Genomic DNA, 26,518 nt, shown 5'->3' with positions numbered 1-26,518 from the left:
TTTCCAAATGGTAAATTCATTATAACTAGAAACACCTGTATACATACACTATCTGTAACATCTATAACAATCATTTTTGTGTTAGTTTCCCTTAAATGCTTCCTACTCAAACTATTTTTTTTTATCAACTTTGTAATTTTGTGATATTAAGAAAGGACAAAGTCTTTTGCGGCTTTTTGTGTCTGGTACTGTGGGACTGGCTCCAACTCATATGCACATGCACATGCATTCATGTACACATATAGAAAATCAATAAAAAAGTAACTGCACTCACAGGCCTTACTAAGTGTTAGGAAACAGTTTTATTGTTAACGTTTTGGTCACATACAAGATTTTGCTCCATTTGGCTAATTAAAATGTGGCCAATCCAGAGAATGAATCAGGTCATCAATTGGCAGTTTTTTCTTTTTTGGATATTTACTTTCACCAAGTAGCACTGAAGGCCTAATAGTAAATACTTAAGACATATGATGTAAACTACACTGGTGGCCTGTAATTAGCACGGCTCCCTGAATTTGGTTCCAATCTGGGCACTGTATGTTTTTCCTGTGCTTGTGTGGGTTTCCTCTGGGAACTGTGATTCCTCTTAAACCATACAGTGAGCTTTATTGGCCTTTGATGAAAGTGACCTTAGTGTATGTAAATGATATAGGGACCTTAGATTGTAAGCTCCAATGGCAAAGGGGCAGATGAGTATCATAATCAATGCAATGTGCTGCATTTATATATGAGTGATATATAAATAAAGGATAATATTTAAAACTGAGGAAAAGGGATGCAATATTGCCTAGTATGTGGTATATGTATTAAGCTTTTTACACAAACTAACACGATCTTCTTAACTCACTGTTTCTTATAAATTCATAATTTTGAATGCACGTGATGGCTGGATAGATGAATGATAATCTTAGTTAGGTAGACTAATCTGTAACGTTGTCTTCAAGAATGTTTGTTAGGTGTAAATAAAGCTGTATACAAACGCTTTCCCATGCGTTCCATCAGCAACGCATCTGCGCATGCCTGCCTTTGCCTGCCCGCTCTCACGTTTAATTGGTTGGCTAGCGGTGAGGTCATTAGGAGGCGACACGGACACGCATGCTCAGAGGTTCACGGGTTGTCAGTACTATGGCTCCTTGAAGGAGTGCACTGTGGAGGTGAGCCGCTGTAGCCTTATGGAATAATGGTAATACTGTGTGCTTGCTTCAGCTGCAGCCCCATACCAGGTATATAATGGAACTTGTTGCGGTACAGGCAGCTATGCAGGGTCCTTCAGGGCTTTACCACTTAGGCAATAAAGGCACATAGTATCCAAGCTCCTTTCTGTCATTTACATTGTTTTGCACCAACTTGACCTTCTTTTGTTATGTCAGTCTCTGCTGAAATGATGACCTTGCCTTCCTAAGCTTCTGCTTCCAGGGGTAAGCCTTTTGGTTATTGATGATGATCTCTCTGTATATGTATCAGCATGCATTGCTAGGAAATGTATGAGCCCTAAACCCACAATACCTACTTAGCACATGTCTCTGTCCCTTCCCCCAAGCGAGTTGCTCTCTTAAACTTCACACCTTACCTGATGCTCCCCACTGCTGTAATGTATTCAATGTTGGTTGGTTGCAATGGTGCAGATATGTTTGTAAATAACCCCCCCCCCCCAAGAATCTTTGATGTTGATAATTGCGCCCTGAGGAAAAACACAGTAACTTCTACAGATTTCTTTAAAAAATGTATTTGTATTTAAATGTCTTAAATGATATTGTCTTTTTCTCTCAAACCCCAAATTATTTTTAGGTAAAGGCCCCTGGGTTTCATGCAACATTCAGGATTTTATAAACTGAACATTTTTATTTTATATCTAAACAGCAATGGCTTTAAGCTTAAATATAATACAGAAGCTACATCTGTGCAGACATCCCAGATGGACTAAACCATTCTGCCCATTGTTGCACCCGTCTTCACAACTCTTGCAATGCAAACTGTACAGCAGCAAATATCGCAGGCCTGGCCTCCCCCCAGACAACACTCCTCCTTGGAAAAGGATCAATTTCAGCTTTGAGAAGGGAGTGGCAGGAGTGAAGAAACACTTTGGGTTGCTGAAGAAGGAAGTAGAGGATCATTTGAGAGGTCCTGGGGGAAAGACTTTGAGGGAGAATATTTTGGAGCAGACAAATGTTGTTTGGGAGTTCAGAAGCTTAGAGGATCTGGACAAATGGACTCTATCGTCAGACCAGGAGATAGGAGGGAAAAGTCAGGTGTCTCTAAAGCTGGGAAGGAACAATCAGACAGCTCTTTTTTATGGTACCCTCAATACTGAAGTTCCTCGGGATGGCGAAACAAGATACAGTGGGTACTGCACTATGAAGTCCAAAACCCCTTTGGTAAGTACAGTGCTAGTAAAGAGAAATAATGCACTTCCATGTAAAGGGGTTGTTCGCCTTTATATTTACTTTTAGTCTGATGTAAAGACTGATATTCTGACACAGTTTGGCTTCTGGGGTCAGTGACCCCCATTTGAAAGCCAGAAAGAGCCAGAAGAAGTCAAATAATTCAAAAACTATGATTAAAAAATATTGAAAACCACTTGAAAAGTTGTAACAAATAAGTCTACAGTGTAACATACTAAAGCTGAACTTAAAGAATCACATCTGTTGCTAAATATTTTTAGTGTTCATAAATTTTTTTTTTTTTTTTTAAATGTAACTTTTAAATATGAAGGAATAGCAAATTCACTGTGGGATGCCAATATGTTGGGCGCCCCCCGAGTGAATAAAATTGCTATGTCTTTATCCCTGGGGTTGGTGCTACTGTTGGGAAAAATACACAGTGCTACATGGCTTAATTACCTTTCCCAGGCGTCTGTAGGGCAGACTTAAGGCCATACATGGGCAGATTTAAGCTAGATAAGCCACTCAATGCAACTGCAATAGGAAAGCATTGTTGTGTTTTAGCCTCTGCCCTTGAGCCACTGTCCCTCTTAACAACAGTGTGGTTACTATGCAACACAGAAGAGCTGCGGAACAGAAGCTACACACAGATAATAACTGTCCAAATAGTTATTATTGTTGTTTTAGAATAGCTCTACCCATTTTATTGGTTGCTAATGGGTTACGGCACCTAGGCAAAATTATTGCCTTTTTATATATTGGGTTAAATATATGGCAGTGTCAGGGGGAAATGTTCTATAAAAGGCAGTAAAGGTGTGGGTTGCTGTGCTCATTATTAAATGTTTAAAGGCTACACTGTACCATTTATTCACTGCCTTTATTTAATATTTAGACTGATCTGATAGCAGTTCCAAATAAAAGACTAATGAGAATGTTGGTGAACTGCTACATTTTATATTGAAACCAGTTAAGTGTGCACAGTCTGTTTATTGAATATTTAATGGTAGGTATGTGCAACATGCATCAAACTACAGTGGCCATTAGGGAAAGCTGGAGATTTATAGCTGGAGGGCCAACGGCCTTTGGTTTTTGTTACTTACTGGAGTGGACCATTACCATTTCCATTATAAACAATTTTTATGAAATATGCATGGTTTACCTCCAATTTATTTCCTCTTTTAGGTAAAAGGATTCTGTCATGATTTTTATGGCATACTTTTTATTTCTGAATTACACTGGTTACATAGCAAATAATTCACTCTACCATTTAACACTTTATTCTTGAACCAACAAATGTATTTTTTAGCTGTAATATTGGTGTGTAGGCGCCATCTCAGTGCATTGTGTGTCTGAGCTTTCAGAAGGAGCCAGTGCTACATATTAGAACTGCTTTCAGGTAACTTAATATATCTCCTACTCCAATGTAACTGGAGGAGTCCCAAGCCGGACTTGGATTTCTTGCTATTGAGTGCTATTCTGATACCTACTGGGAGCTGCTATCTTGCTCGCTTCCCATTGTTCTGCTGATCGGCTGCTGGGAGGGGGGATATCACTCCAACTTGCAGCTCAGCAGTAAAGAGTGACTGAAGTTTATCAGATCACAGGTCACATGACTGTGGCACCCTGGGAAATGAAGAATATGTCTAACCCAATGTGAAATACAAAATAAAAAATGTTTGTGCTTTAAAAAATTGTATTTCAATGCAGGATTCTGCTGAAGAAGCTGTATTAACTGATATATTTTGAAAAAATGTTTTCCCATGACAGTTTTTCTTTAAGTATTTATCTCCATAAACTTTAATGTAACAGCTCCCCCAGTGGCCAGATAATAATGAACGTTAGCAGACTGCCAGCTTGGCTTTACCAACAAATAACATTTCACATGTGTGATTGCAACCATGGCCTGTCTTCTCCAGAGTAATAAATCTGTCATTGCAAAAACCTCAGGGTATAAATCAATGCACATAAATGTTTCATGATTGTTTGTTTTTAACATGTAGGGAGCATTCAATCGTAAGCTGCATTATGACTGGTCCAACTTTAACACTCTGTACTTGCGAGTACGTGGGGATGGACGACCTTGGATGGTGAACATCAAGTCAGACAGCTATTTCTCCCAACAAAGGGATGATCTATACAATTATTTCATATACACCCAAGGAGGCCCTTACTGGCAAGACATAAAGGTAAAAGAAAACCATTAAATCCTGTATTTGAGGTTGGGATGAGTTTGCCAAGATTGGGCAAACTAATATCTGGCTGTGTAATAGTTTAATCCCATCTAAAAATGACAGATTGCAGCCACTTCCTGCAGAGAAGAGGTGTCATTAAAAAAAACATCAAGCTTGGGCAGTTTAAGCATGGGGACATTGGACTTCCGGTGGGTGGGCCTTCCTAATGGATGCCATTGTTCTGAGTTTCCTGCTTAGACAGAGGGGTGCCCCATTTCACCCTGCCCGGACCCCTTAGTTGCCCAGAGCACAAAGACTATAGCGGATGGGATGAGTGTATAAGGATAACGGGCAGAAAGTCCTCATTTTTCAGGACTTCTCTCCCTCTGTAACCCAGAGGAGATGGGAGTTTCCCCCATCTGTAAACATCTATTTAAACATAAGGTTTTGCACTACAATATCCTGAGAGTTACACGTAAGGGATGAATCCTAACCTTTCTTTTTTCCTTTTCGGGAAAGGTTCAAATAACTGGCAGTAAGATGTGAAAAAATAATAGCAGCTAATGGTAGAAAATATTATGCAATTTGTATATCTGATACAGGACCTGGGCACTGTGCCAAATGACAATTGTAAGGAGGCTTTAGAGTTCTCATTGTTTGACTCTTTAAACCTGAAAGGATGATACATCCATAAGCCTTTATTAAATGGCTAAATGTCCTAGATGTGTGCTGGGAAAAAGTTCTGTGACCCTTATGCTTTGGGCCTACACGCAAAGTATCGGGAGGTGGTTAGTAACACACTGACCAAGCAGCTTACCTGAGTCTCTGCCTACTTGGCCTTCATTAGTGACCACCTCCTACACACCCAGAGGCCAGGCTAGGCTCGGCAGGCTATAACTGTCAAATGGAAGTTGCTTACTTCCCCAAACAGGATTGGACCAGTAATATAAAAGCTGGGATTTACAGAAAGTAAACCTACTGTAATTGTGTATATTAAAACCTTTTTTTTTATCTGTTTATCTATGTACTTGCTCCTAATGCACTTTGCTGAAAAAAAAGTACTATGTAGAATACCAGCCTGTATTGGCCTGTGTAAGAAGCAGGCAGTATATGGGGTAAACACAATAATGATGTATATATTGTATGTACCAGTTGCTCAGTCAATGTCTCAGACATCCATAAATGCTTTATGTTTGCTTTGTTTGTCCACCTCAGTGCAGAGAAAATGTGTACATCTCATTGAGTAGTTGTTGTCTCTGGCAGATCCCTTTCTCCAAATTCTTCTTATCCAGTCGTGGCAGAATTCAGGACAACCAGCATCCTCTATGGACTGACAAGGTGTGTAAGTTAAAAACAACCTAGGAACATAATTAGAGATAGCGATTGGAAGCCTTGTCACAGCCATTCCTGTGTGCCAGTATTAAGTCAAAACCATCTGTGGAGGGCAGTAGCCATGAATGGGTATTATGGGTATATATTGCATTGTGTCTTGCTACTGATAATGGATTTGGGGTGTGATTTCAATAGCTGGAGCGCATGCAATCTGTATGAGTGGTTTGGCACATCCATGTTCTCCCACCAAAGGGATGACAATGTCATCTTACACAAGTTACACTCTGCCAGTGGGGTATTGTGAGTTGCCTAAGAAGCCAAAAAGGAAGATTCATAAATTGGTTTGGGTTGCTGATCATTATTAGAGTTGTCAGATCTGTAGTTTTAGGATTATTTGGGATGCTCTGGTCCCAAAAATTGATAGTTCTTGGGGGGAGGGGAATTACCATCTCCAGGAAATAAGGTATGGAATCTATTATCCAGGAACCAGTTATCCAGAGAAGGCCATTTTCCATGGAGGTCGTTTTAATCAAATAATTCAAAATGTTTAAAAATGATTTCCTTTTTCTCTGTACTTAAACAGTACCTTGTACTTGATTCCAGCTAAGACATAATTAATCCCTACTGGAGGCAAAACAATCCTATTGGGTATATTTAATGTTTAAATGATTTTTCCACAGACTTAAGGTATTGAGATCCAAGTTATGGAGAGACCCCTTATCCAGAATATCCCAGGTCCAGAGAATTCTGGATAACAGGTCCCATACATGTACTTACAAATCCAAATCTTGCCTGTCAGTTTCCCTTTATAGGCAGGCTGGGGGATTACTGCAAACAGCACGCCACAGTGTACAAACCCACTTCACTATCAAGCAGAGTCATTATGGCAATGCCCCAGGCAAAAACCCTATAGGATCTTATTGGTGAATTGCCAGTTTCTTCTATTGGTGCACAGCAGAATATAGCATACAGCTTGAGAGGCAGGTATTGTTTGTGGCACTTTGTAAGGCCAATATCAGAATTATAAAATTATTTTTTTTTCTCTTTAAAGATAACTGCGGTTGGATTTACCCTTGGTGACAAGGCCAATGGACCCTTTCAGCTGGAAATAGACTTTATTGGTCTTTGCAATGACAGAGCACACACAGAAGAATTTGCCTATGAGAAATATAAGCGCAACCCATAAATAACCTTGCGAAGTCAACCTTGCTTAATACATTTTGTATTCTTGTGAATAAAGCCATATTGGTGTTCAGATTTGCACATTCATTTCCCTAAACCAGAGCTTGTTTGACAGCCTTTGGTCAGGTTCCCCTTAGCACAGGGATCTCCAACCAGTGGCTCAGGGGCAACAGGTTTCTCACCAACCCCTTGGATGTTGCTCTCAGTGGCATCAAAGCAGGTGTTTATTTTTGAATTTCTGACTTGGAGGCAAGTTTTGGTTGTGTAAAACCAGGTGTACTGCCAAACAGAGCCTTCTGTAGGCTGCCAGTCCACATAGGGGCAATGTAGCAAATAGCCAATCACAGCTTTTATTTGGCATCATCAAAGAACTTTTTTCATGCTTGAGTGGCTCACCAACACTTTTTACATCAGAGTGTGGCTCATGAGTAAAAAAGGTTAGGGATCCCTGATCCATAGGATTCTGGAGAATGTGTTGAAATGCTATTAAAATAATGGCTTTTTAGTAACAATCACTACACTGGCAAACAGTTGCCATAACAAAGTTTATTCCACCTAGAGATTTTAATGCTACTTTGGGAATACAACACACATACAATACACTCTTGGTGCCTTTGCTTTTTGGAAAGCAGCGCAACATGATGTGATTGGAGTTTAAAATGCTTAAGTTCAATCTGTCCCAAAACCAAAAGGCTATTTTGACTATTTGACATTTCTTTTTAGCTGGGTCACATTCATGACAATATTTATTGTCTTTAACAGTGTTATTGGCTAAGGGATGCAAGGAAGTCACTTGGTAAATTCCTATCAGGGGTCCTCAGGCTTCACCTATGTACACAGTTGCTAATAATAATAAGTTCAGATTCTACGTTAGTATATAAAGGACAACTTAATAGTTAAAAAGTTTTAATGTTAAAGTAGAACTACAAAGGAAGTTGTTTACAATATAAGAAACAGATCTAGTGTTCACTGTAATGAAATGGAACATTAACAGCTCTTAATACAGATACATGAGACAAAGCAACACAAATACATATTGCAGGTTTTGTTGTCCAAATCATCATTGCTTACCCATAGATCCTGAGATGCTCTTTCACTACCAGCATTGCTCTAACATAATACAGAGGTAAAGCATTCTGGGAGATGTAATATAACATCAGCTCAAGAATAAATCGGCTTCAAAAGAATGTAGTACATTTGTTGGGCTATAGGCAGAAATTGCTTAACAAGCGCTTGCAAGGGACTGCTGCTAAGTCAGTGCTGGAGCTTTCGGGTTATTGTTCACTGTGCGCAAAGCACCCCATGTGACAAGAGTCGTTAAGTGAAAATATTTCCGCTCAAAAAAAGCAGGATTCTGGATTTCTCCCACTGCTGTCAATGTTGTGGTGTATACGATACAATAAAACCGCAACATGATTTGGCACCTGTTCCTTTTACCCATATAATAAGCATATTATGCTAAAACACTGCACTCTACATAACTTTTTAACTTGCTACTATATCTGAAACACATCGGGATCAGCTAGAAATGCTCGAGGCCAAGTCTGGTTTCCATAACAGCTAAAATGGAGCATATATTTTAGAGCTTTTCGCAATATCTTTAAAACAAGAAAGCAAAAAAAAAAAAAAAAAACCTTCCCTCACTTGTCCATTACAAAACTATGCAGAAGCCAAGCTCAGAAATGACACAGATTTAGAACTATTCGCAAGTATTACGTATTACAATTAAAGTAGTACGAAAATATGTACAAAACTCGTTAAAAATGAAATGGCAAAGAAGGCAGAATATTTACAAGATGCATTAAAATGTGTTGGGTTTTTTTCTACTTTACAGGGACTCCTCTCCTTGTTCCCAGTGCCTGGTCCCTCTTGTTCTTTCTATTCTGTACATGCTGGTTTCGTCTGTCCTCTCTGTTGGGGAGATAAAAATAGTTAGTTTCCTAGTTTTCAAGTGCAAAGGAATGAGGAATAAGCTTGATATGATCACTGACCTGGTCTGGAGATGGGGTTGCTTGTAGTTATTCTTCAAAACAGATACATTGCTGTTGGGATCAGGTTTATTTTCTTTAGACTCTCCCCAAGGTTTAAGTTTTCCTATATTTGCAAGAAAAGTATATAAATATTAAATCTATACATAACATAAAAGGTGACTTATCAGAGAAAATGGCAGTTTGTACATATATTAACCATCCCTACTGTAGACTTTCTATTATGTTATAACCACATTATAAAAAATAAGAAGGCTTTTTTAACCAAAACAGTACAAGAGTTGTGATTGGATGTTGGAAAGGAAGTCTCCATAGCAGGTTCGACTCCATAGCCATACAGAGAGATCCCATAAAACTGATGCCAGCACTGGTTTTCCTCTACACCCAGCACAATACAGCAAGTAAATGTAAAGGTATAATGGTAAGAAAGGTAAAGGTAAGAATTATATTGTGTGATATATTTTGTGGTCAGATGTCTTCCTGTATATGTCAGCTACTAAGTTTCAAAAGCTCCCATTTTGCCCTCCCACTCTGAGGGTAGATTTGACTCCGGCCATCAGCATGTGTATGGCCATTCATTTTCTTCTATAATGTAAATTTGTACAGGACTATTTTCATATTGAGGTGTTTGCAGAGCCCCCTAGAGCAAGGTCTCTGAAGCAAGTACAGTTTTAAACTGTGGATCTTGCTGGTCTCCATGAGACATCCTTCTCACAGTTTTACTTTAACCCCAATGTACTTTAAGAGAAAAGGTAACATTTTTATACGGAGTGTACAGTCCTGGGAGATGTGTAGCAGGCCCAGTTTATTGGGTTTACCTCTGTACCCCAATATACTTGTAGAAGAAAGGGAGAAAATTCCTTTCTTTTTGTGTGAGAGAAGAACAGTGTAGCTACAGCAATAATCATAACATACTTTGCAGTTTCATATAGAGATGAAAAACAGAATGTTCACTAGAACCAACCTTTGTGGGGCTGGTATCCAAGCTGCCGGGACAGACTTGCCTGCAGATCAAATTTACCCTTTTTCTTTGTGTTTGGAGTCTCTGTATTTTGAGCCGTAAACTTGAAAGGTGTGATAGCTACACATAATAGAAAAAAAGAGCAAACAGAAATATAATCAGAATTATATACATATATAGGATTTATTTTTATAAGTGCAGGAATTGTTGAACTATACTTCATTGCATTTGTATTTTCAGGCAACCTTAATATGACTATGACTTTTATTATCAGCACTTTAGCAGTACCAACCTATGGGTTGTGTCAGGAACTATTGTAGATCTACATTTCTGCATTTTTTGTGTAAATGTTTGTGCAATTTAAACTATTCTGATATTGGTTTGACTTTAAAGGAGACATATTGTATAAAAAAAAAAAAAAAGTGCCAGTGCATTATACTCTTCTAAATACAGAAGTAATGTGCTTAAATAAGTTAAAAAACCCTACTAATTGGCACTAAGCAAACTGCACTATAGGATAGGAACTAATCAGCAGGTAGATGAACACAAAAGGAGACTGAAGGCTCTCTTTGGGTGTGTGTCTGCATGGATGTGTCTGCATGGATTGTGCTTCCAGAACCGACCATTAGGATATGTGCACCCCTCATTTAAAACGCAAACAGGGGCCTTACCAGATCTATGGGAAGCTTCAATAAGGGGACCATTTTTAAAGATGTTGATAAGCCCAGAGTAAAACCAGCACCATACATTTATTATTGCCTTCAAGACTGGGAGACGTATCCTTTATGTCTCCTAATAACTCATTGAGTAAGTTATAACAGCAAGTAAAATATCTCCATCACTGTACAAGTTATTACCTTTACAGGCGCTCATTCCGGTAGCTGGAGATGGTTGGGTTGTGGTGTTAAGAGTGATGTTAACATCTGCAAATAAAAAGAAGCTTTAAAAAGAAAATTGATTCATAATAGGTTGCTACAGAGGCCAGCTGCTCAATAACAGCAATTTAACATTAAGGAACCAGGCTGGATATTTGCCCCCTAAGTAGGAATAATTTAAGTTGATGGTAGGAATTCTCCAACCTTTACCAAACAAGCAACTCACAACTAGTGTTACACATCTCCCTATACCTGGCTTATCAGCTTTTTCTGGAGCAGGCAGCAATTCAGTCTTTCTTACGGAGGGCAAAATTCGTCTTGGTTCACTCTCAGGAGTGACAGCCAGAAAGCTAGAGGACTTCCTGGCAGGCGTCTTGATAAGAGAGCGCTTATGTTCATTATCTTTTGTAGCTTCTGAAAACCTAAATAGGCAAAAAGAAACACCAGTTCAACTGAAGGGTCAGGTTAGCCCCTGCCTCTGGGGGACAGGGATACTAAAACAAAATAGGAATGACAGCTCTATCAGCAGGCTACAGCCACCATATTTTCTCTATTCATAAAGCCTGTATTAGTATTTCTCTACCATCTCTGGGTAGGACATGAGACAAATGGAGAAAAGCTCCTCCCTCCGGGTGGCAGGGTGCTTAATGTAAGCAAAAGTGGGTGTGCCAGGGCTAGTACTGCTTTACCCCCTAACACCACCCCTTTGCTCTTTTTCAAGTGTCCTATCACCAGTTGGCTGGATCTATGGTCTCTAGTGAGACCCATCGCAGTGAACAGCTGACAGCCAGGGTGAGACTTCATGTAGGGATCCCTGCACCCTTTAAGCACAGCGCTCTTTGAGGAGCACAGTTTGGCAATACTGATAACAACAACAGCAATAGAAACAATCAGAGAAAGGAACACAGGAAAACAAAAAAGTACTGGGTGTAAGAAATGAATATCAAAAAACATTTTTTGTGCGTTGAGAAAATGAGCCCAATTACCTAACGTTCATTTTGGATGACGAAAAAACCGAAGGCTTGAACCCAGATCTATCAACCAGGATGCTCTTACTGGCAGTGCTAGAGCGGCATGAACGTCTCTGGCTCAAGGGTGTGCGAGAAGGAGATGCACCAGTGGTCCGAGGTAAGGGGCTCAGCAATGAAAGCCTGCTCTTTACTGGCTTCTACAATGGAGAGGGAATGAACAATGTTTTAATAATAAATATATTAACTGGAATTTTAGGGTTGCTACATGACTTGTTAACCAAATGCCATTAAAAATGTGTCTGCTTTAGTTGAAAGGGAATCTGTCTTATACACACCAGTCTGACACTTTTTCTTTATTTTTGTTATTATAGCTTTAAACATATATATTTTTTGTATTAGTCTAAATCCTCTAAATGGTGACTTGCAGTTTTATTTTAAGGAACAGAAAAGCTTAAATGCCCCAGGTTATCTGCTGTGTATGGGCCCACCCTGGCAGATATCTGGCCAAAAATCAGCTAGATGTCTATTGGCAAGTTTAAAAATCCCATCTGAGGGGAGCACGCTGGCTGGTTGATGTCAGCCTCTCCCAAGGGCCTGCATTGGCCTCCATTATGATCCAATCATTGGCCCAAGGGCCAAGTGATCGAATCAGCCTGATATGGCCCAGCACATAGGTGGCCACATTGGGCAAAGATCCACATATTTGGTGACCTCCCAAATGAGTGGATCCACAAATGTATGGCAACCGTAACTCATCTTTTTTGAAAACAATGTAACTGGACTCTGTTCTTTCATTTTTGTAGCAGTGTTCCAATCGACCACCTATCTGACAAGTCATTATGTGACCATCACTGTGCAAATATTACCTTTATATCGCTGACAGGTGTTTTCTCCACTGACTTGAGAAGGTTGGATTTTTTTGTTAACATCTGCAAATGGATAAATTTAATTTGTATTAAGTTGCTGGATTTCATGTCCCTACGTCACCCCACAATTGCCTCCAGGTGGTGGAAAGTGGGCTGTTTCACTGCAAGCAGGGATGCCTTAGAATGAGTATTTTTGTCAGTTTAAACAAATTTCAAAATAGAGCTATGGCAGTACTAAGACACCATATAAATTATTAGACTTATGATGCAATTACAGATATTGGAGCTTAAGACAAATAGCAACCGGCAAAAGATTTGCTTTCATTATTCTAGCAGCAATAGACTGATCAAAGCTAACCTCTAACTGGTTGCTATAAGCTACTGCAGTGGGACAAATAACCAAAAGGAAGGTTTACCTTTACTTCCTGGATAGAGCTGCTAACTGCATCAAGGCGCTTCTGCTTCCTCTCCATGTACTTGTCTATAGATTCCATTTTCTTGAAGTGAGCCTCGTGTAACTTTTTAAAATCTGTTAAAAGTATCAAATGGCCTTGATAAAAAAATCTATTTGAAACAACTCTCTTAATGCACTCACATTAGATAAACTAATATAAATGAGCCATTTAAATATAGCCCATTGCCCACCAGCATTCATATATACATATATTTTATTTTAATAGCTGAAACGATATCATAGCACTGTTAAACGATAAAAACCTATTACAGAAACTATACAAAATATACAGAGATGTTTTTAAACACACATAATTCAGTATTTGCTAATAGTGCAAAAACACATTCTTCATAAAACTTTTTTGTGCTAGTTCCCTGTTCATGAAAACCATAAAATAACATAATAATGAATGTATATATGACATACTTGGAGTGGAAGGTTTTGATCCAGGCTTAGACAGACGACCAGCAAGTCTTGGAATCTTTCCAGTTGAAGCTACACTAGTAACATTGCTGGCTGCCATAAGAGAAAAGTATATTCAGGGTTAAACAATGGATTTAGAGAAGAGTATTTTCAAGCAATGTGCCCAGGGCAGAATGACTTGTTAGTGGGGACTTCGGGAACACAAGGCCGAGGTGTGAGCTTTGATAAAATTTACCAGGTATTATAAGAAGATTGGTGCTATGTACTGTATTATGAGTGAGTGGACCAGTAAAGAACATTATTAAATGGACAGGACAGGCATTCTTTTGGCCTCTTGTGAGAACAGCAGATTCCAAGTAACTATATAGAATTTTAGACACTGAAAATATATATTCCAGAAAAACAGCAACTGTTTGCCTAACCCAGCATATTAGTTTATATCTGCTTGCAACTCAGTTTACAAAGTGGCAGTCACAAAAAACATATCCAGAAAGTGACGTGCCCTGCCCATACCCTGCTCACCGTTTAGCTGCCACATAGTGTGAGAAACTGTTTTGGTAGCTTATAGCCCATATATGTTGTAGGTTAATGTTCATGGGTGATTGCCTATGCCTTGTGTTCCTGCTGCCAAATAGGCTACTGACCTACACTTAGGGGCTGATTTATTAAAATGGGATTTTAGAGCTTAAATACATAAAAAACTCACACCCACATTTTATTCCTTCCTATGGGATCTTTAGAAGTGTATTTATATAGTTAATTAACCAAACATGTAATCTATAATGTGATGTCTAACATAATAAACAGAACTCAACTTCCTTCTTTACATCTCTCTAACCTGTCGAGCTGTTCCTATAAAAAAAAAACCATGACATGTTGTGGCTGGTATCAGGTGATACACTCACCGAGCAGAAAACTGAACTGAATATACCTTTCTTTTGCCGCTTCTCAGTCTTCCCAGTAGACTCCAAGTTGTTCTGCTTGCTTATGTCTTCAGATCGGCTTCTTTTTCTATGTTTATTGTCTATAATGGGGGAGGTTGTCTCTTCTTTCTTTGACTCCGTACAGTTCTGTTGCTTTGGTAAAAAGGCATGATTGCTTTACAATCCTTTATTATACATGTATCACAGTAACGTTGCAAAAAAAAAAACTCTTACTCCAGAAACATATGGTGGCCACCAATATATCCAAAATATAGGCCTAAATCTGGATACTACAAACATGGTCATCTATAATTAGCTCAACTGAAGTAAAACAAATAAATGCATTTTAGAACTTAAAAGGGTATATTGTGCCCAGGAGGAAGGCACCGGATTTGGTAGCCTCTGTCACCAGATTAATTATATTACTAAACTAAAATTATTATTGTAGGAAGACATTTTGCACTACTAATATCATACATGTTTAACAGGAACGCTTCCTGCTGTGCTACCCATACCGAACAGAAGGGCAAAGTTTAAGTTACCGACGTAGGGAGGGTTTTCTGATGCCTCTATTTAGTTCATCACATTGAGCAAAAGAAATAAGCAGAGAACCACCATTTAGCACAGAAACACAAGAATTATCCGTGACCTTGGCAGCCAGAAAGCACATTAATCCTGAGGCTAGAAGTTGATACATATATTTGCTTTGTTGATTATCTTTCCATTTAAATCTTATATTTAAGCCACTGCCGGTTGCTAGAGTGAGACCCTAGCAACCAAACAGCTGCTTAAATTAAAAAATCATAAACTTGCAGAACAAACTTAATTAATCAAAAACCACAAAGAATTAAAAAGGACTGAGTGAAACCACTCTTTACATGTCCTGGAACATATTATCAGTTATATGACATTCTGTGTACCTCTGTGTTTCATGATATGAGCAAATAGCCAGCAGACAAAAAACAAAATTACCTGGGTGCGGTCTATGGATGAAGCCATATTCTCTGTGCCAACCCCAGCACTGACAGTGAGGAATTCATCTTTTGGGATGTCCTGGTTTCGTATTGGTTTCCGGCCCCTGCCTCGTCTGTGAGTAACAAAGGATACAGAGACTGGCTCTTCCTTCTCTTGGCTGCTGTTCAGTTCATCAGTATCAGTTAGTGAAGAGCTTCCATCTGAATCCTTAGAGGATGGAGAAAATAAAAGCTATAAAACACCATGTGCCAATGTTCACCCGTTCCCTCACCCAGCAACCTTCGTATTAGGAAAAAGATGGCTTCATAAGCAGCTGAATTGCATGAATCAGCCATTCACTTGTAAATTAACCTCAATACCTAGTGTGCTATTGGTGCTAGATTTGTACTAATAAAGGGCTTGTTGCCATCCTTGGGAACCACTACAGCCAGAAACAATGCTGTAGGTAAGCAAGTGCTACATCATGTTTAGTTTATGGACTAAGAGGTGCATTACCATTTACATGAATTAATGCATTTGCACATACAAGTTGACTGTCATAGAGATGTCCCTTTTATTAGTCTCCTCCCAATCAAACGGATTGCTGTCCTGTGTCACTTCCACAACTAATTACAGATCAAGGGTGAGATCCTAGTGAGCTTACTCCTAATTGCCAATCCCTGCCATTGAGTCTGGAGGTGGAAGTGACAGCGCCAACCACTGAAGCCACCAATCCTGCTGCACAGCCATGGGGGTGACAGTTAAAAAATCAATGGAGGTTTAGTTCCCCTATAATACTGGCAATTAGCTGTGTGATGTAAGAATTATTACTTGAATAAGTATAATAGTTTATAGTAGGAAGACATTTTAATGCAATAAAGGGGTAGTTCACCATTATGTTCACTTTTAGTGTGTTATAGAATACCCTATTCTTAACATCTTTTTTTAATTTGTCTTCATTTTTTGTTTATAGTTTTAATAACTGTTAATGTTTGTAGTTTTTTAATCAATTGCCTTCCTCTTCTCCATCATTCAAAAGGGGAAGTCACTGACCCAAGCAGACTTAACTACCTTATCTTTCTATTCAGGGCTCTCCTATTCATCTTTCAGACTTTCAGACAACCAGATAGTTGCTAAAAATTCCAAACTGGAAAATGTGAACATAGAGCTAAATAAATTAAAAAAAAACAAAACACAAATTTATAAAAAAATTAAGACCAATTGCAAATTGTTTATGAATATCTGTATCTTCGTCATACTAAAAATTAATTTAAAGGTAAACTACCCATTTAAAGGGAGGATGGACATTCTAACCAGCATTAAGACCCATTTTTGCATCAAAACCTATAGATTTTAACAGTCTAAGGCAGGGGTCCCCAACCTTTTACACCTGTGAGCCACATTCAAATGGAAAAAGTATTGGGGAGCAACACAAGCATGAAAAAGTTCCTTGGGGTGCAAATAAGAGCTATAATTGGCTATTTGGTAGCCTCTATGTGGACTGGCAGCCTACAGAAGGCTCTGTTTGGCTTTACACTGGGTTTTATTCAACCAAAACTTGCCTCCAAGCCAGAAATTCAAAAATGGGCACCTACTTTGAGGCCCCTGGGAGCAGCATCCAAGGGGTTGGGGAGCAACATGTTGCTCACAAGCCACTGCTTGGGGATCACTGGTCTAAGGAAACAATATTTTACTCTTTCCAAGGTTTAGTGTGCCTCTAACAGATTTTCAAATATACAAACAGCCATCCAGGTGGAAGATGGATAAATGTATTAATTCACTTACCAGAGTCTCATTTTTGCTCTCTGGGTAGAAATGTGCTTTTAAAACCTTGAGCAGTTTATCAGCCTTTGAAAAGAAAGTAGAATGAATAAATGTGCGAATGAAGAGAAAATCCCAGTTTCTTTAATTAAAATGACAATACACAAGCACAAAAACATTAACAAGGGGTTAACAAATCATGTTGCTATAGCACCTTGTTATGTAGCACGGTTATTACAGTATCATCTTACAGATTCTATGAAACAGACAGTGCTGAATTCACTCCTTCTATAAGTATAGTGGGTGTGGAACCTTTACTGTGTGCCAGACTTGTAAGGGAACTCACACACTGCCAGGCTGCCCTGAAGGTAACACATAGTTTGGTACAGTACAAGCACCTGCATGTTTAACAGCATATCTAAAGCTTACATATCTATTTCTAATATGATATCTGAAATATCTATATCTACAATCATAGATACTCAGGGATCCTTAAAGACACCAAGCCTCATGTATCATCTACATGGCACACATCAGGGATTATAGTAGGGAAAAAGTAAAAGCACCTATGCCTGGAATTACAGGTACTCGGGGTTCCTTTAGACCCCAAGCCTCAAAGCATGTCAGTATCATGTTAAATTAAAGTGTGCCCATCTACAAAAACACTTCATGAGACTGTATCATATTGAATAGCCGAGCTAGTATAGTCCAAATGCACACTAATCTTTAACAAAACTAATCTGCGGAGTTTATTTATTAACACTTTACAAATCTGCACCAGGGCAGTAACCCATAGCAAGTAATATATGCTACAGACTGGAAAAAAAACCCATTAAATTATTTCAAAACAAAAATAATTAGCATAGCCTCCAACGAAAAACTCTTGTATATGTTAAAAAATGACAAAATGATAAAATTTGGCTCCCGTGGCTAGCCTATGAAAATGAGAATCTTACTGGCACTTGAAGCCTGAATTGGCTAACCACCTCACAAATATTATGACCTACAGAACTTATAGATGTCAGTAATTTCTCTCTCAACAATACCTAGAACTCTGCTGTTATATTTATACATGGTTACAACTAGGGATGCACCAAATCCCGGATTCGGGACAAATCCAGTTTTTTGGGGTTTTTTTTTTTTTTTCAAGAATCCACGGTCCCGAGCAAACCAAATCCGAATTAGCATTCGGAAGGGTTAACTGGCAGGGGGGGAGAAATTGTTCGCTGCGTGCCAATCTTTAACCCTTCCCGATCCTAATTTGCATACGCCAATTAGGATTCAGTTTGGGATTCAGCAGAATCCGTCAGGGCAGGTTCAGGGGTTCGGTCGAAACCCATAAAAGCGGATTCGGTGCATCCCTAGTTACAACTGTTACTTTTTACACTTCCTCAGTACAGGTATGGGACCCATTATCCAGAATGCTCAGGACCTGGGGTTTTCTGGATAAGGGATCTTTCCATAAGTTGGATCTCCATACCTTAAGTCCAATGAAAAATAATTTAAACATTATTAAATACAATAGGATTGTTTTGCCCCCAATAAGGATTAATTATATCTTAGTTGGGACCAAGTACAAGGTACTGTTTTATTGTTACAGAGAAAAAGGAAATAAATTTTAAAAATCAAAATTATTTGCTTATAAAAAGGAGTCTATGGGAGATGGCCTTTCCGTAATCCGGAACTTTCTGGATAATGGGTTTCCGGATAAAGGATCCCATACCTGCACTACTGATCAACAGCACTATTAACAGAAAACTGCGCTTAGCAGTCTGCTGAGAATACGCTACATACGCACTGAATACGGTGCAGGCACATGTAGTCAATATCCACCAAAAATGCAAAGTCTCACGTTTTCTGGCGGATATCAGCTACATGTGCCTGCACCTGAGTGTATTCAATGCATTCGGATGCAGGCACAGGTAGAAGGATGTTTAAGTGTATGTAGTATATCCTTGGCAAGCGGTTTTCGACTTGCGGAAAATACGCTACATACACTACGTGTGACATTAGCCTAAATGTTGTGACCTTAAGGGTGAAGACACACGGAGCTCCTAATAGAAGCTCATTTTCATGGCTACTAAAATTGACAATGCTGATCATTTATTGATAATTGTCTCTATGTGTGTGCAGAGGCAATGCTCAGTATTGTCTAAGGCAGCATATTTTCTGGAATTAAACAGCTGTTAAAAAGAAGCTGCTACTAGAAGCTCTGTGCGTCTTCACCCTTACTTCACCTTTAAATTAGCTTTTTATTTCTTTAGGGTTTTTCAGTTATTTAGCTTTTTGTCAAGCAGCCCTCCATTTATTTTAGTAGCTATATGGTTGCTAGGGCTTATTTACCCTAGCAACTAGGCAGTGGTTTAAACAAGAGATGGGAATATGAATAGCAGAGGGCCCACACAGAAAGATAAGTAATAAAAAGTAACAATAATAATAAACCTGTAGCCCCCCCAGCATACACAGCATAGGCCCCCCCCATAGGTCAAGTAATGTAAAAGTGTGATTGGTGGCTAAAGATCCCTCCCATGTCAGGAGTAAGGCCCCATATTGCCCTGTGAGAGGGAACAATAACAGGAAACTGGTTAGTAACTGGCCAATCCAGATTGCATCTCTCTGCTACATTGCCCATGTTTACCTTGAGGTTAGCTTTGAGTCCCGCTGTCTTTGCCAGCTTTTGCAGTTCCGAGTACCTCAGACCCTCCAGTTGGGATAAAGTCGGCGCTTCCATAGTCACAACGTTGCGATTCCTGTGTATACACGGGCTCCAACTGCATACAACAAAACTGACGTTTAGGCGCGTAGGAAGAACTAACGGCTTGCTTTCAAAACTCAGCTTCTCGGCTCCATCATTGGCCAGTGGCGTGTCATTTCTAGCCAATGAACGCTCAGCTGAGTAAACATACCCTCCCACACAACTTGTACGTCCAGTTTCTATTGGATGGCGCTGGCGTAACCATGTGTTCGATTGGCTGGGAATAAAAGCTTCAAATCCAGCTGTTTCACTTTGAGAGCTATGTTTTATTGCAATACGAACATAGCAGCTACACGTTTGACACGATACTTTTAAAACATTACCTACATATTCCCCAGCATCCCACTGCAGATTGCGACGATGGGACTAGTATTATTTTTCAGTCACAGACCTGAAGGGAGGGCTTCTTGATTGGCGTTCTCAGTGACCCAATCGGAGGCTAGTAGTTGGCCAATCAGAGTGCGACTTTGACAAACTATAAAGTTCCAAAAGCATGGCGGGGAGCGCTTGGTTATTGTGTAGTGCTGCGGAAATGCAGTCTGTTTGCGGGGAAAGCACGGTGGACTTGGAGCAGACAAACCCAGAGGTGTCATGTCGGAAGTTAAATGGCAGTTCGGGCGGGCCTGAGGCGTGTGTGGTATTCCTGTGTAAGAACTGCTACACGGTGCTGGGGGACTCGCTCAGTGTGTGTGGGGAGGAGAGGAGCTTGGCTGCCATCGCCTGCCTGCGTGAGTCCTAAGCGGCCTTAGGCTTGGTCAGTTTAAATGCAAGTATCTTATTGGTTGTGCGGGTTAGTACGTCTGCCCAGGGCCTTTTATTACATGAGAAGGCAGGAAGAACAGAGCTGTACATTGTTTATAAACTGATATAGTTGCCTTCCTTTTTTTTTCTTTTTTCTTTTTCTCCACTTGCCAATAATATAGCTGTGGTGTTAAGGGCTGACCTAGAGAGGGCGCCATTCACAGGTGTTTAAAAGGCAACAAAACCTGAAGCAGATTCTGCTTTATAAAAGCCAAGGCAACATGTGCTGTAGAAGTGGGTACCCTGCCATTGCTGCCTCCCCACCCCTGCAAAGGGAATCTTGCACCCTCATTTGCCATGGTCACTCTTGTCAAGTCTTCTTCCCCAACACTCTACCCTTTGCCTACTTTTTTTTTTTTTTTTTAGCAGAGCTTGGGAAACAGCAATGGAAAGGGTTGGGAATGAAAAACCATCAGGGATCCAAAATAGGCCCAGGCATTTCAGATACACAGAGGCCCAAACAGCCCCCACCAGCCCAATAAATAGTGAGTGACTATGGCATCTTACAGCAGCCCCTCTGGCATTTGCCAGAATCCACAGATAGCCAGTCTGGGCCTGCAAACCCCGAAGTAGACTCAACAAAGATATGCTGCTGTGTTGTAGTAAAGTCTTAGGGACACATTTACTAATCCACGAATCCGAATCACGAATGGGGAAAAAAATCGTATTGGAAACGAAAATTTCGTAAGATCGCAAATATCACGAAAATGCTTACAAAAAATCATATTAGTCACGATAATATCGTATTGGCGATCCGAAAGTCACGAAATTTTCGTACCGAACAATTGTAAACAGCGGTAAAACCTTTCCGAAAAAGTCGTGCGGACGCCCCAAAAAATCGGCGAAAATATGCTCGGAGTGTTCGCATGAACGCTCGAGCGTTCGTGCTTTTGTAAATGTGCCCCTTAGAGTGCTGTCAAGTGTGTTTTTTGTATTTTTTTTTCATTTTCTTAATATGGTTTTATTGATTTTGGGTAACAAAGGGGTGGGAGGGGTAACTGCATCTTACATGTTGTATTCATTCAAAGTTATACATTGTATCAAAACTTAAATAAAAAGGGGGAAGGTGGATGTCCCTCTAGCGAGCTAGGTTATAGATTGTTTGTAGAAGTCCGATTCTTTGAAAGATAGCCAGTGATACTAAGCTATAGGTGTTGTAGTGTTGTGGAGAGGAAAGAGAGTTCTTCAAATTTATGTATTTCTTCAATTTTCTTATACCAGTCTTGCAGCGTCGGGGTTGCAATTTGTTTCCATATTTGCGGTATTAATAATTTGGGCGAGTTTAGTAGGTGCGGTTCGAGCGAATTTTTAAAAGTAGACAGTTCCATATGAAATAGCAAAACATATTCAGGAGCATTTGATATTTCAATATTAAAGATATGGTATATTGCTTTCCCAGAAAGGTTGAATAAGTGGACACGTCCAAAATGTGTAGCAATGAGCCTTTTCCTTTGTTGCATCTCCAGCGTCAGGTGTTTTTTAACCCACTTGGGTGCCTAATTGCCACAGATAAGAAGCCACCTTTTGATTTGGGCTTTGACAGGCTATCCCTTAATGCTGTCAGTTTGCAGTTGGTCTGTGTGGATCATTTTTCTGCAACTGGTGGACGGGGTATCGGCAAATGCAAAAGAGCCCAGACTAGAGGTAGGTGAATAGGTACCTGCCTAGCACCCCCACTGTTGTGCCCTAGGCAGGTGCCTATTCTGCCCACCTCTAATTCCAGCCCTGCCCTCCTGCAAAGTCTAGTAAACTGCTGACTGTCTAGAATGGCCAAGTTTTTTTTTTTTTTTTTTAACCTTTTTCTGTATGACCACCTTTAGGGCGAAGACACATGGAGCTACTTGGCTATTAAATGCCAGAAATACCCTGCCAGAGGCAATAATGAGAATTGCCTCTGCTAAACACACTTAGAGACAATTATCCATAAATGGTCAGCATTGTCTATTTTTGTAGCCCTGACACGTAGCTGCTACTAGTAGCTCCATGTGTCTTTACCCTTTGAGAAAAGGAGCAGCTCATCCTGCAGAGGTTATTATGGGGACGACTTTCAGTTTTTGCCTGGTAAATGCAAGAACTAACCTTCACACAATCCCTGTTCAATCAGCTAATGCTGAAAAATCGGGTTATACTGCTTTAATTCCCTTTTCTGTAAACTGCATGCATCAGGGGAACATTGACCAATAGTGTTTAAAGGTATTTTACAACATACTGTTGCTATGCACTGGAAAAGTTTTTTGCTTCAGAGACTAATATAGTTATATAAATAAGCTGTTGTGTAGAAGTGGGAGCTGGAAAAGGATCAGGTTATATAGCTGATAAGCTCTGTAGAATATAATGGTGTTCTACAGCATCTCTTATCTACTATGTAAACTTTGCCATTTAGGGCTCTGGCACACGGAGTGTAGTCGCCCGAGACAAATCTCCCTTGTTGCGGGCGACTAAACTCCCCAATATTACATCCCACTGGCGAAAATGTAAATCGCCGGTCGGATGGCATACGCGGTGCCGCTATTTACATTTTCGCCAATGGGATGTCATATCGGGGAGATTTGTCGCGGGTGACTAATCTCCCCGTGTACCAGAGCCCTTAGCCTTAACTACTTGGGATGACTGAAAGAATTATCTGGGGAAATAGCCTCCGACTCGCTATACGTGCCCAGATAGTCAGGCTGTATTGTTTGAACTAAAGCAAACAATCCATCTAGATTTGGGTATGTATTACCAGCTTTAAAGGCAAGTTGCGCTTGTGGGCTTGACAGCCCTCATTTAACCTTGAGCCTGCTTTCCAAATTTCTTTGAGATATGGAAATTGAAATGGACATGGCTACAATGTATCCTATATGTACTGAACATAATCATACTTTTTTTTTTTTTTTTTTTAGGAGTCACAGAAGATTTGAATGTAGGAGAATCAGTACTTTTTGTGGTGAATGGGAACCTGAAAGGCTGGTGAGTCTGTACTGTATATTGCAACCAGCATAGAGTGAGGCTGTTGTAGGTTAGAAATGATTCCACCCATTTGGGTCTGTCGGACACATGGCCTTTGATGAGGGTATATGAGAACGTACACTCCTGAAGGGAGACCAGAACACTTGCAATTTGGAACTCTGTGCATTCTCATAAATGGAGAGACCCTTAATAAATAGGGCATCTCATGAATGGCAAAAAGGCATTTAAACAAATATTTAAAGGGATCTTTACTGTGAAATTAGAAATTTTCTTCCGGAAGTAATGGGGATAATAGCGAGTAATGGATTGTTACACTGTATAATGTTACAGGGACTGACTTCTAGTTGCTACACTGGAGGAGGAATGAATTCCCACATAAAAACAAGGCTACTATTTTCAAATAAAATAGGTGTTGCATTAAGTTTTTACTTATAGCCGCATTCATTGTCTTTCTAAATTTGTTTACGAAGAGCTTAATCTCATGTACTATTTCTTCCAGTGCCTATTACCCTTTACTGTGTCGCTCCTGTGGGACCAATATTGGCTTCAACCTTTACTCTGCGCCTAGGGCTTATGCCTACCTGAGAGGCTTATTCTGTCTCCTCAAAGAACATATTCTCTGGTGAGTGAGATTTGGATAACATCTGGCCAGGTTGCATAAAGGGAACCTAATGACATAATAGGAGGTGAAAATGATGGCTGCAAGTGTGTTCAATGTCTGTGGGCCACATTTAATTACCTTGGAATCCATTAATGAGTAATGACCAGTGATTGTGCATTTTTATTTACGATGATCTAAATGGAGACAGTTGTGCTATGGTAGCTGGTCAACAAGTAATTTTAAAGTCTAAATACTATAAGAAATTTTTTTTCCCTACAGCTATAAACTAAAATCCAGCGCTTTGGTCCCAGGAAATGAAATGCAATTTGAGTTTCCAAGCCTAGAGGAGGATGTGGCAGAAGTATGTACTCATTTTAAGTGTATATTAAAGGGCAGTATTATCCCTGCCGTGGTTTGGGTGTAATCGGAGACTGACAGGCCTACACTGTCACTATACTGTATTCCTGTTTATGAGAATCCTATGCTATAGTATTCCTTATGCTATATGGATTCCCAGCTGGTGATAAAGTAATGTGTTGATTCTTTCTTTTCCAGCTGAAGATGCAACTGGTGCAGCTGCATGTTAAAATGGAACTGATATCCAAACAACTGCTACAGCAGGAGAAAAACACTACAGCCTGTTCATGACATGCCACACAAACTAACCTCAAGCCATGCTAACTGCATTTTGGGAGGAGTCTGCTCAGCTTTGCTCCATCTGGCTGACCCAAATTTATGTACTAGGTTTAGTACTCTTCGACAGGATGTCTGACATGGAATGGATTAGCTCTTTTTTGTGTTGAGAATTGTGAGATTTGAACAGGAGTATGTTCTCCTGAGCCTTAATTAAAAGAAAACCCAATCAAATTGAGCCACACTAATCCAAATTACCAGTTGGGTAACAGGGAACATGACTGTAAGGCCCATATTTTATATACTGAACTTACAGCACCAGTCTTAAGTTTCAGAACCTCTATACCTGCAGTAATTTAGGCCTTCAAAGTTTTGCACAGGGAGTCACCATCTTGAATTGCACTTGCTCTGTGCAGCTGTTGAGAAGCTAAGCTCAGGGGTCATTCCAAATCAAGCACAAAATGAGGTTCATTTGTCATAAGCATCCATGAATCTGAATCACTAACCAGCCTTGAGGGCAGTTGTTGCTTTGGGCTGGTACAGAAGCCCAGCACATAGTGTGCATTTCTAGCCTTCTATAATCTTTAAGGTTCCCTTTCCCTACCTTCAGTATGTGTGTATGTATATAATCTATATTGAAGCAAAATAGAATCGGTGGTTTAATGCTTTGTACAAAGTGGTCTGCATACATTTTCTGCGTTAAAATTAAATAAGTATCTGGACAACAGTTGAGTTTTCAGTGCGTTTCAGCCCGTGCTGTTTATTGCTTAAAACATTTTTACATAAATGCAATTTTTTTTTTTTCTATTTTTACACAACCAGTTTTAACAAAGTTTATACAATCATGACAAGACTGGTACTTGTTTTTGTTAGAACACTCATTCGTTCTCCCAGTACAACAAATGTGCATAGATAATAAGCAAGCTGCCTTGGAATACATCGAGGCCCTGGCCTGGTATAACTATGTACCCTCTGTAACAAGAGCTACCACACCACCCAAAGTGGTTCAGTGCGATCCACTTGATGTAAATAAAATGAAAGTACTGTCTGCTAGCGGCTACTGAGACTCTTACATGTGTGCTGAACCCAGGAAACACAATGGGGTTGGTTTTTTTTTTCCCCTCTGCAAATGGCAAACTATTGATTAACAGCAGTACTGTTGAACAACTAATTTTAGCGTGTTACTGAACAGTTAACTCAGGGGTCCCCAAATTTTTCTTTTAAAGAGATGGGGAGTAATCCAAGCATGAAAAAAAAAAAACTAGTGGGTGCCCAGTAAGGGTTGTGATTGGTTATGTAGTAACTCCATGTTGAGTAACTGCCTACAGGCTGACTAAATGTTCACCACAGCAGATATGAATCCTGACTACAAACAGTGTTGTGAAGGTGACAGATGACCAATACATGTGTTGAATAAAAAAAAAAAAAATATATATATATATATATAATCAGATCCCTGTGGTGGTGCCATTGGTCAATAGTAGGGCCTGCATGGGCTAAGCACACAGTTCTGGTAAAATGCATGAAAGCGGTGGTT

The 26,518-nt window shown here is 39.7% G+C and overlaps 3 protein-coding genes across 7 annotated transcripts; 2 read left to right on the top strand and 1 right to left on the bottom strand.

The window, feature by feature from the left end:
• The first annotated feature begins 1,050 nt into the window (after positions 1–1,050).
• ndufaf1 (NADH:ubiquinone oxidoreductase complex assembly factor 1) lies at positions 1,051–7,139 on the top strand. 4 transcript variants are annotated; one of them, XM_012968472.3, is made up of 5 exons: positions 1,051–1,154; positions 1,789–2,375; positions 4,382–4,567; positions 5,816–5,890; positions 6,936–7,139. In XM_012968472.3, the coding sequence occupies exons 2-5, from the start codon at positions 1,863–1,865 to the stop codon at positions 7,068–7,070; spliced, it is 909 nt and encodes a 302-aa protein (XP_012823926.1). In that variant the 5' UTR covers positions 1,051–1,154; positions 1,789–1,862; the 3' UTR covers positions 7,071–7,139. The 4 variants fall into 4 exon arrangements, with proteins under 4 accessions (XP_012823926.1, XP_031746342.1, XP_031746343.1 ...); XM_031890482.1 differs by having other exon boundaries at positions 1,069–1,154; positions 1,861–2,375; positions 5,768–5,890; XM_031890483.1 differs by having other exon boundaries at positions 1,122–1,223; positions 1,861–2,375.
• Positions 7,140–7,955: 816 nt separating this feature from the next.
• Positions 7,956–20,389, bottom strand: nusap1 (nucleolar and spindle associated protein 1). 2 transcript variants are annotated; one of them, XM_012968505.3, is made up of 13 exons: positions 19,881–20,389; positions 17,267–17,329; positions 15,500–15,709; positions 14,536–14,680; positions 13,608–13,697; positions 13,144–13,256; positions 12,728–12,790; positions 11,877–12,058; positions 11,143–11,312; positions 10,873–10,938; positions 10,019–10,135; positions 9,058–9,160; positions 7,956–8,977 (listed from the first exon to the last, which is right to left on the bottom strand). In XM_012968505.3, exons 1-13 carry the CDS (start codon positions 19,971–19,973, stop codon positions 8,890–8,892), a joined length of 1,503 nt encoding a protein of 500 aa, XP_012823959.2. In that variant the 5' UTR covers positions 19,974–20,389; the 3' UTR covers positions 7,956–8,889.
• A 4-nt stretch (positions 20,390–20,393) lies between these two features.
• oip5 (Opa interacting protein 5) lies at positions 20,394–26,029 on the top strand. Its single transcript, XM_012968998.3, has 5 exons — positions 20,394–20,725; positions 23,681–23,747; positions 24,247–24,369; positions 24,628–24,709; positions 24,904–26,029. Exons 1-5 carry the CDS (start codon positions 20,491–20,493, stop codon positions 24,994–24,996), a joined length of 600 nt encoding a protein of 199 aa, XP_012824452.2. The 5' UTR covers positions 20,394–20,490; the 3' UTR covers positions 24,997–26,029.
• Positions 26,030–26,518: the final 489 nt, after the last annotated feature.

The sequence above is a fragment of the Xenopus tropicalis genome, chromosome 8 (genome assembly GCF_000004195.4).
Source record: "Xenopus tropicalis strain Nigerian chromosome 8, UCB_Xtro_10.0, whole genome shotgun sequence".
Lineage (NCBI taxonomy): Eukaryota > Metazoa > Chordata > Amphibia > Anura > Pipidae > Xenopus > Xenopus tropicalis.
The sequence above is the reverse complement of the archived record's forward strand: the minus strand, read 5'-3'. Positions and strand labels throughout refer to the sequence as shown.

Excerpts from the sequence above, each read along its gene's own strand:
- nusap1 (XM_012968505.3), bottom strand. The coding sequence starts at position 19,973 with ATGGAAGCGCCGACTTTATCCCAACTGGAGGGTCTGAGGTACTCGGAA. Across the intron at positions 12,059-12,727 it reads CACCTGTCAGCGATATAAAG|AAGCCAGTAAAGAGCAGGCT; the intron begins GTAATATTTGCA and ends TCTCCATTGTAG. Across the intron at positions 10,939-11,142 it reads AGAAAAAGCTGATAAGCCAG|ATGTTAACATCACTCTTAAC; the intron begins GTATAGGGAGAT and ends TTTTATTTGCAG.
- ndufaf1 (XM_031890482.1), top strand. The coding sequence starts at position 1,863 with ATGGCTTTAAGCTTAAATATAATACAGAAGCTACATCTGTGCAGACAT. Across the intron at positions 2,376-4,381 it reads TGAAGTCCAAAACCCCTTTG|GGAGCATTCAATCGTAAGCT; the intron begins GTAAGTACAGTG and ends TTTAACATGTAG. Across the intron at positions 5,891-6,935 it reads ATCCTCTATGGACTGACAAG|ATAACTGCGGTTGGATTTAC; the intron begins GTGTGTAAGTTA and ends TTCTCTTTAAAG.
- oip5 (XM_012968998.3), top strand. The coding sequence starts at position 20,491 with ATGGCGGGGAGCGCTTGGTTATTGTGTAGTGCTGCGGAAATGCAGTCT. Across the intron at positions 23,748-24,246 it reads AATGGGAACCTGAAAGGCTG|TGCCTATTACCCTTTACTGT; the intron begins GTGAGTCTGTAC and ends TATTTCTTCCAG. Across the intron at positions 24,710-24,903 it reads TAGAGGAGGATGTGGCAGAA|CTGAAGATGCAACTGGTGCA; the intron begins GTATGTACTCAT and ends TTTCTTTTCCAG.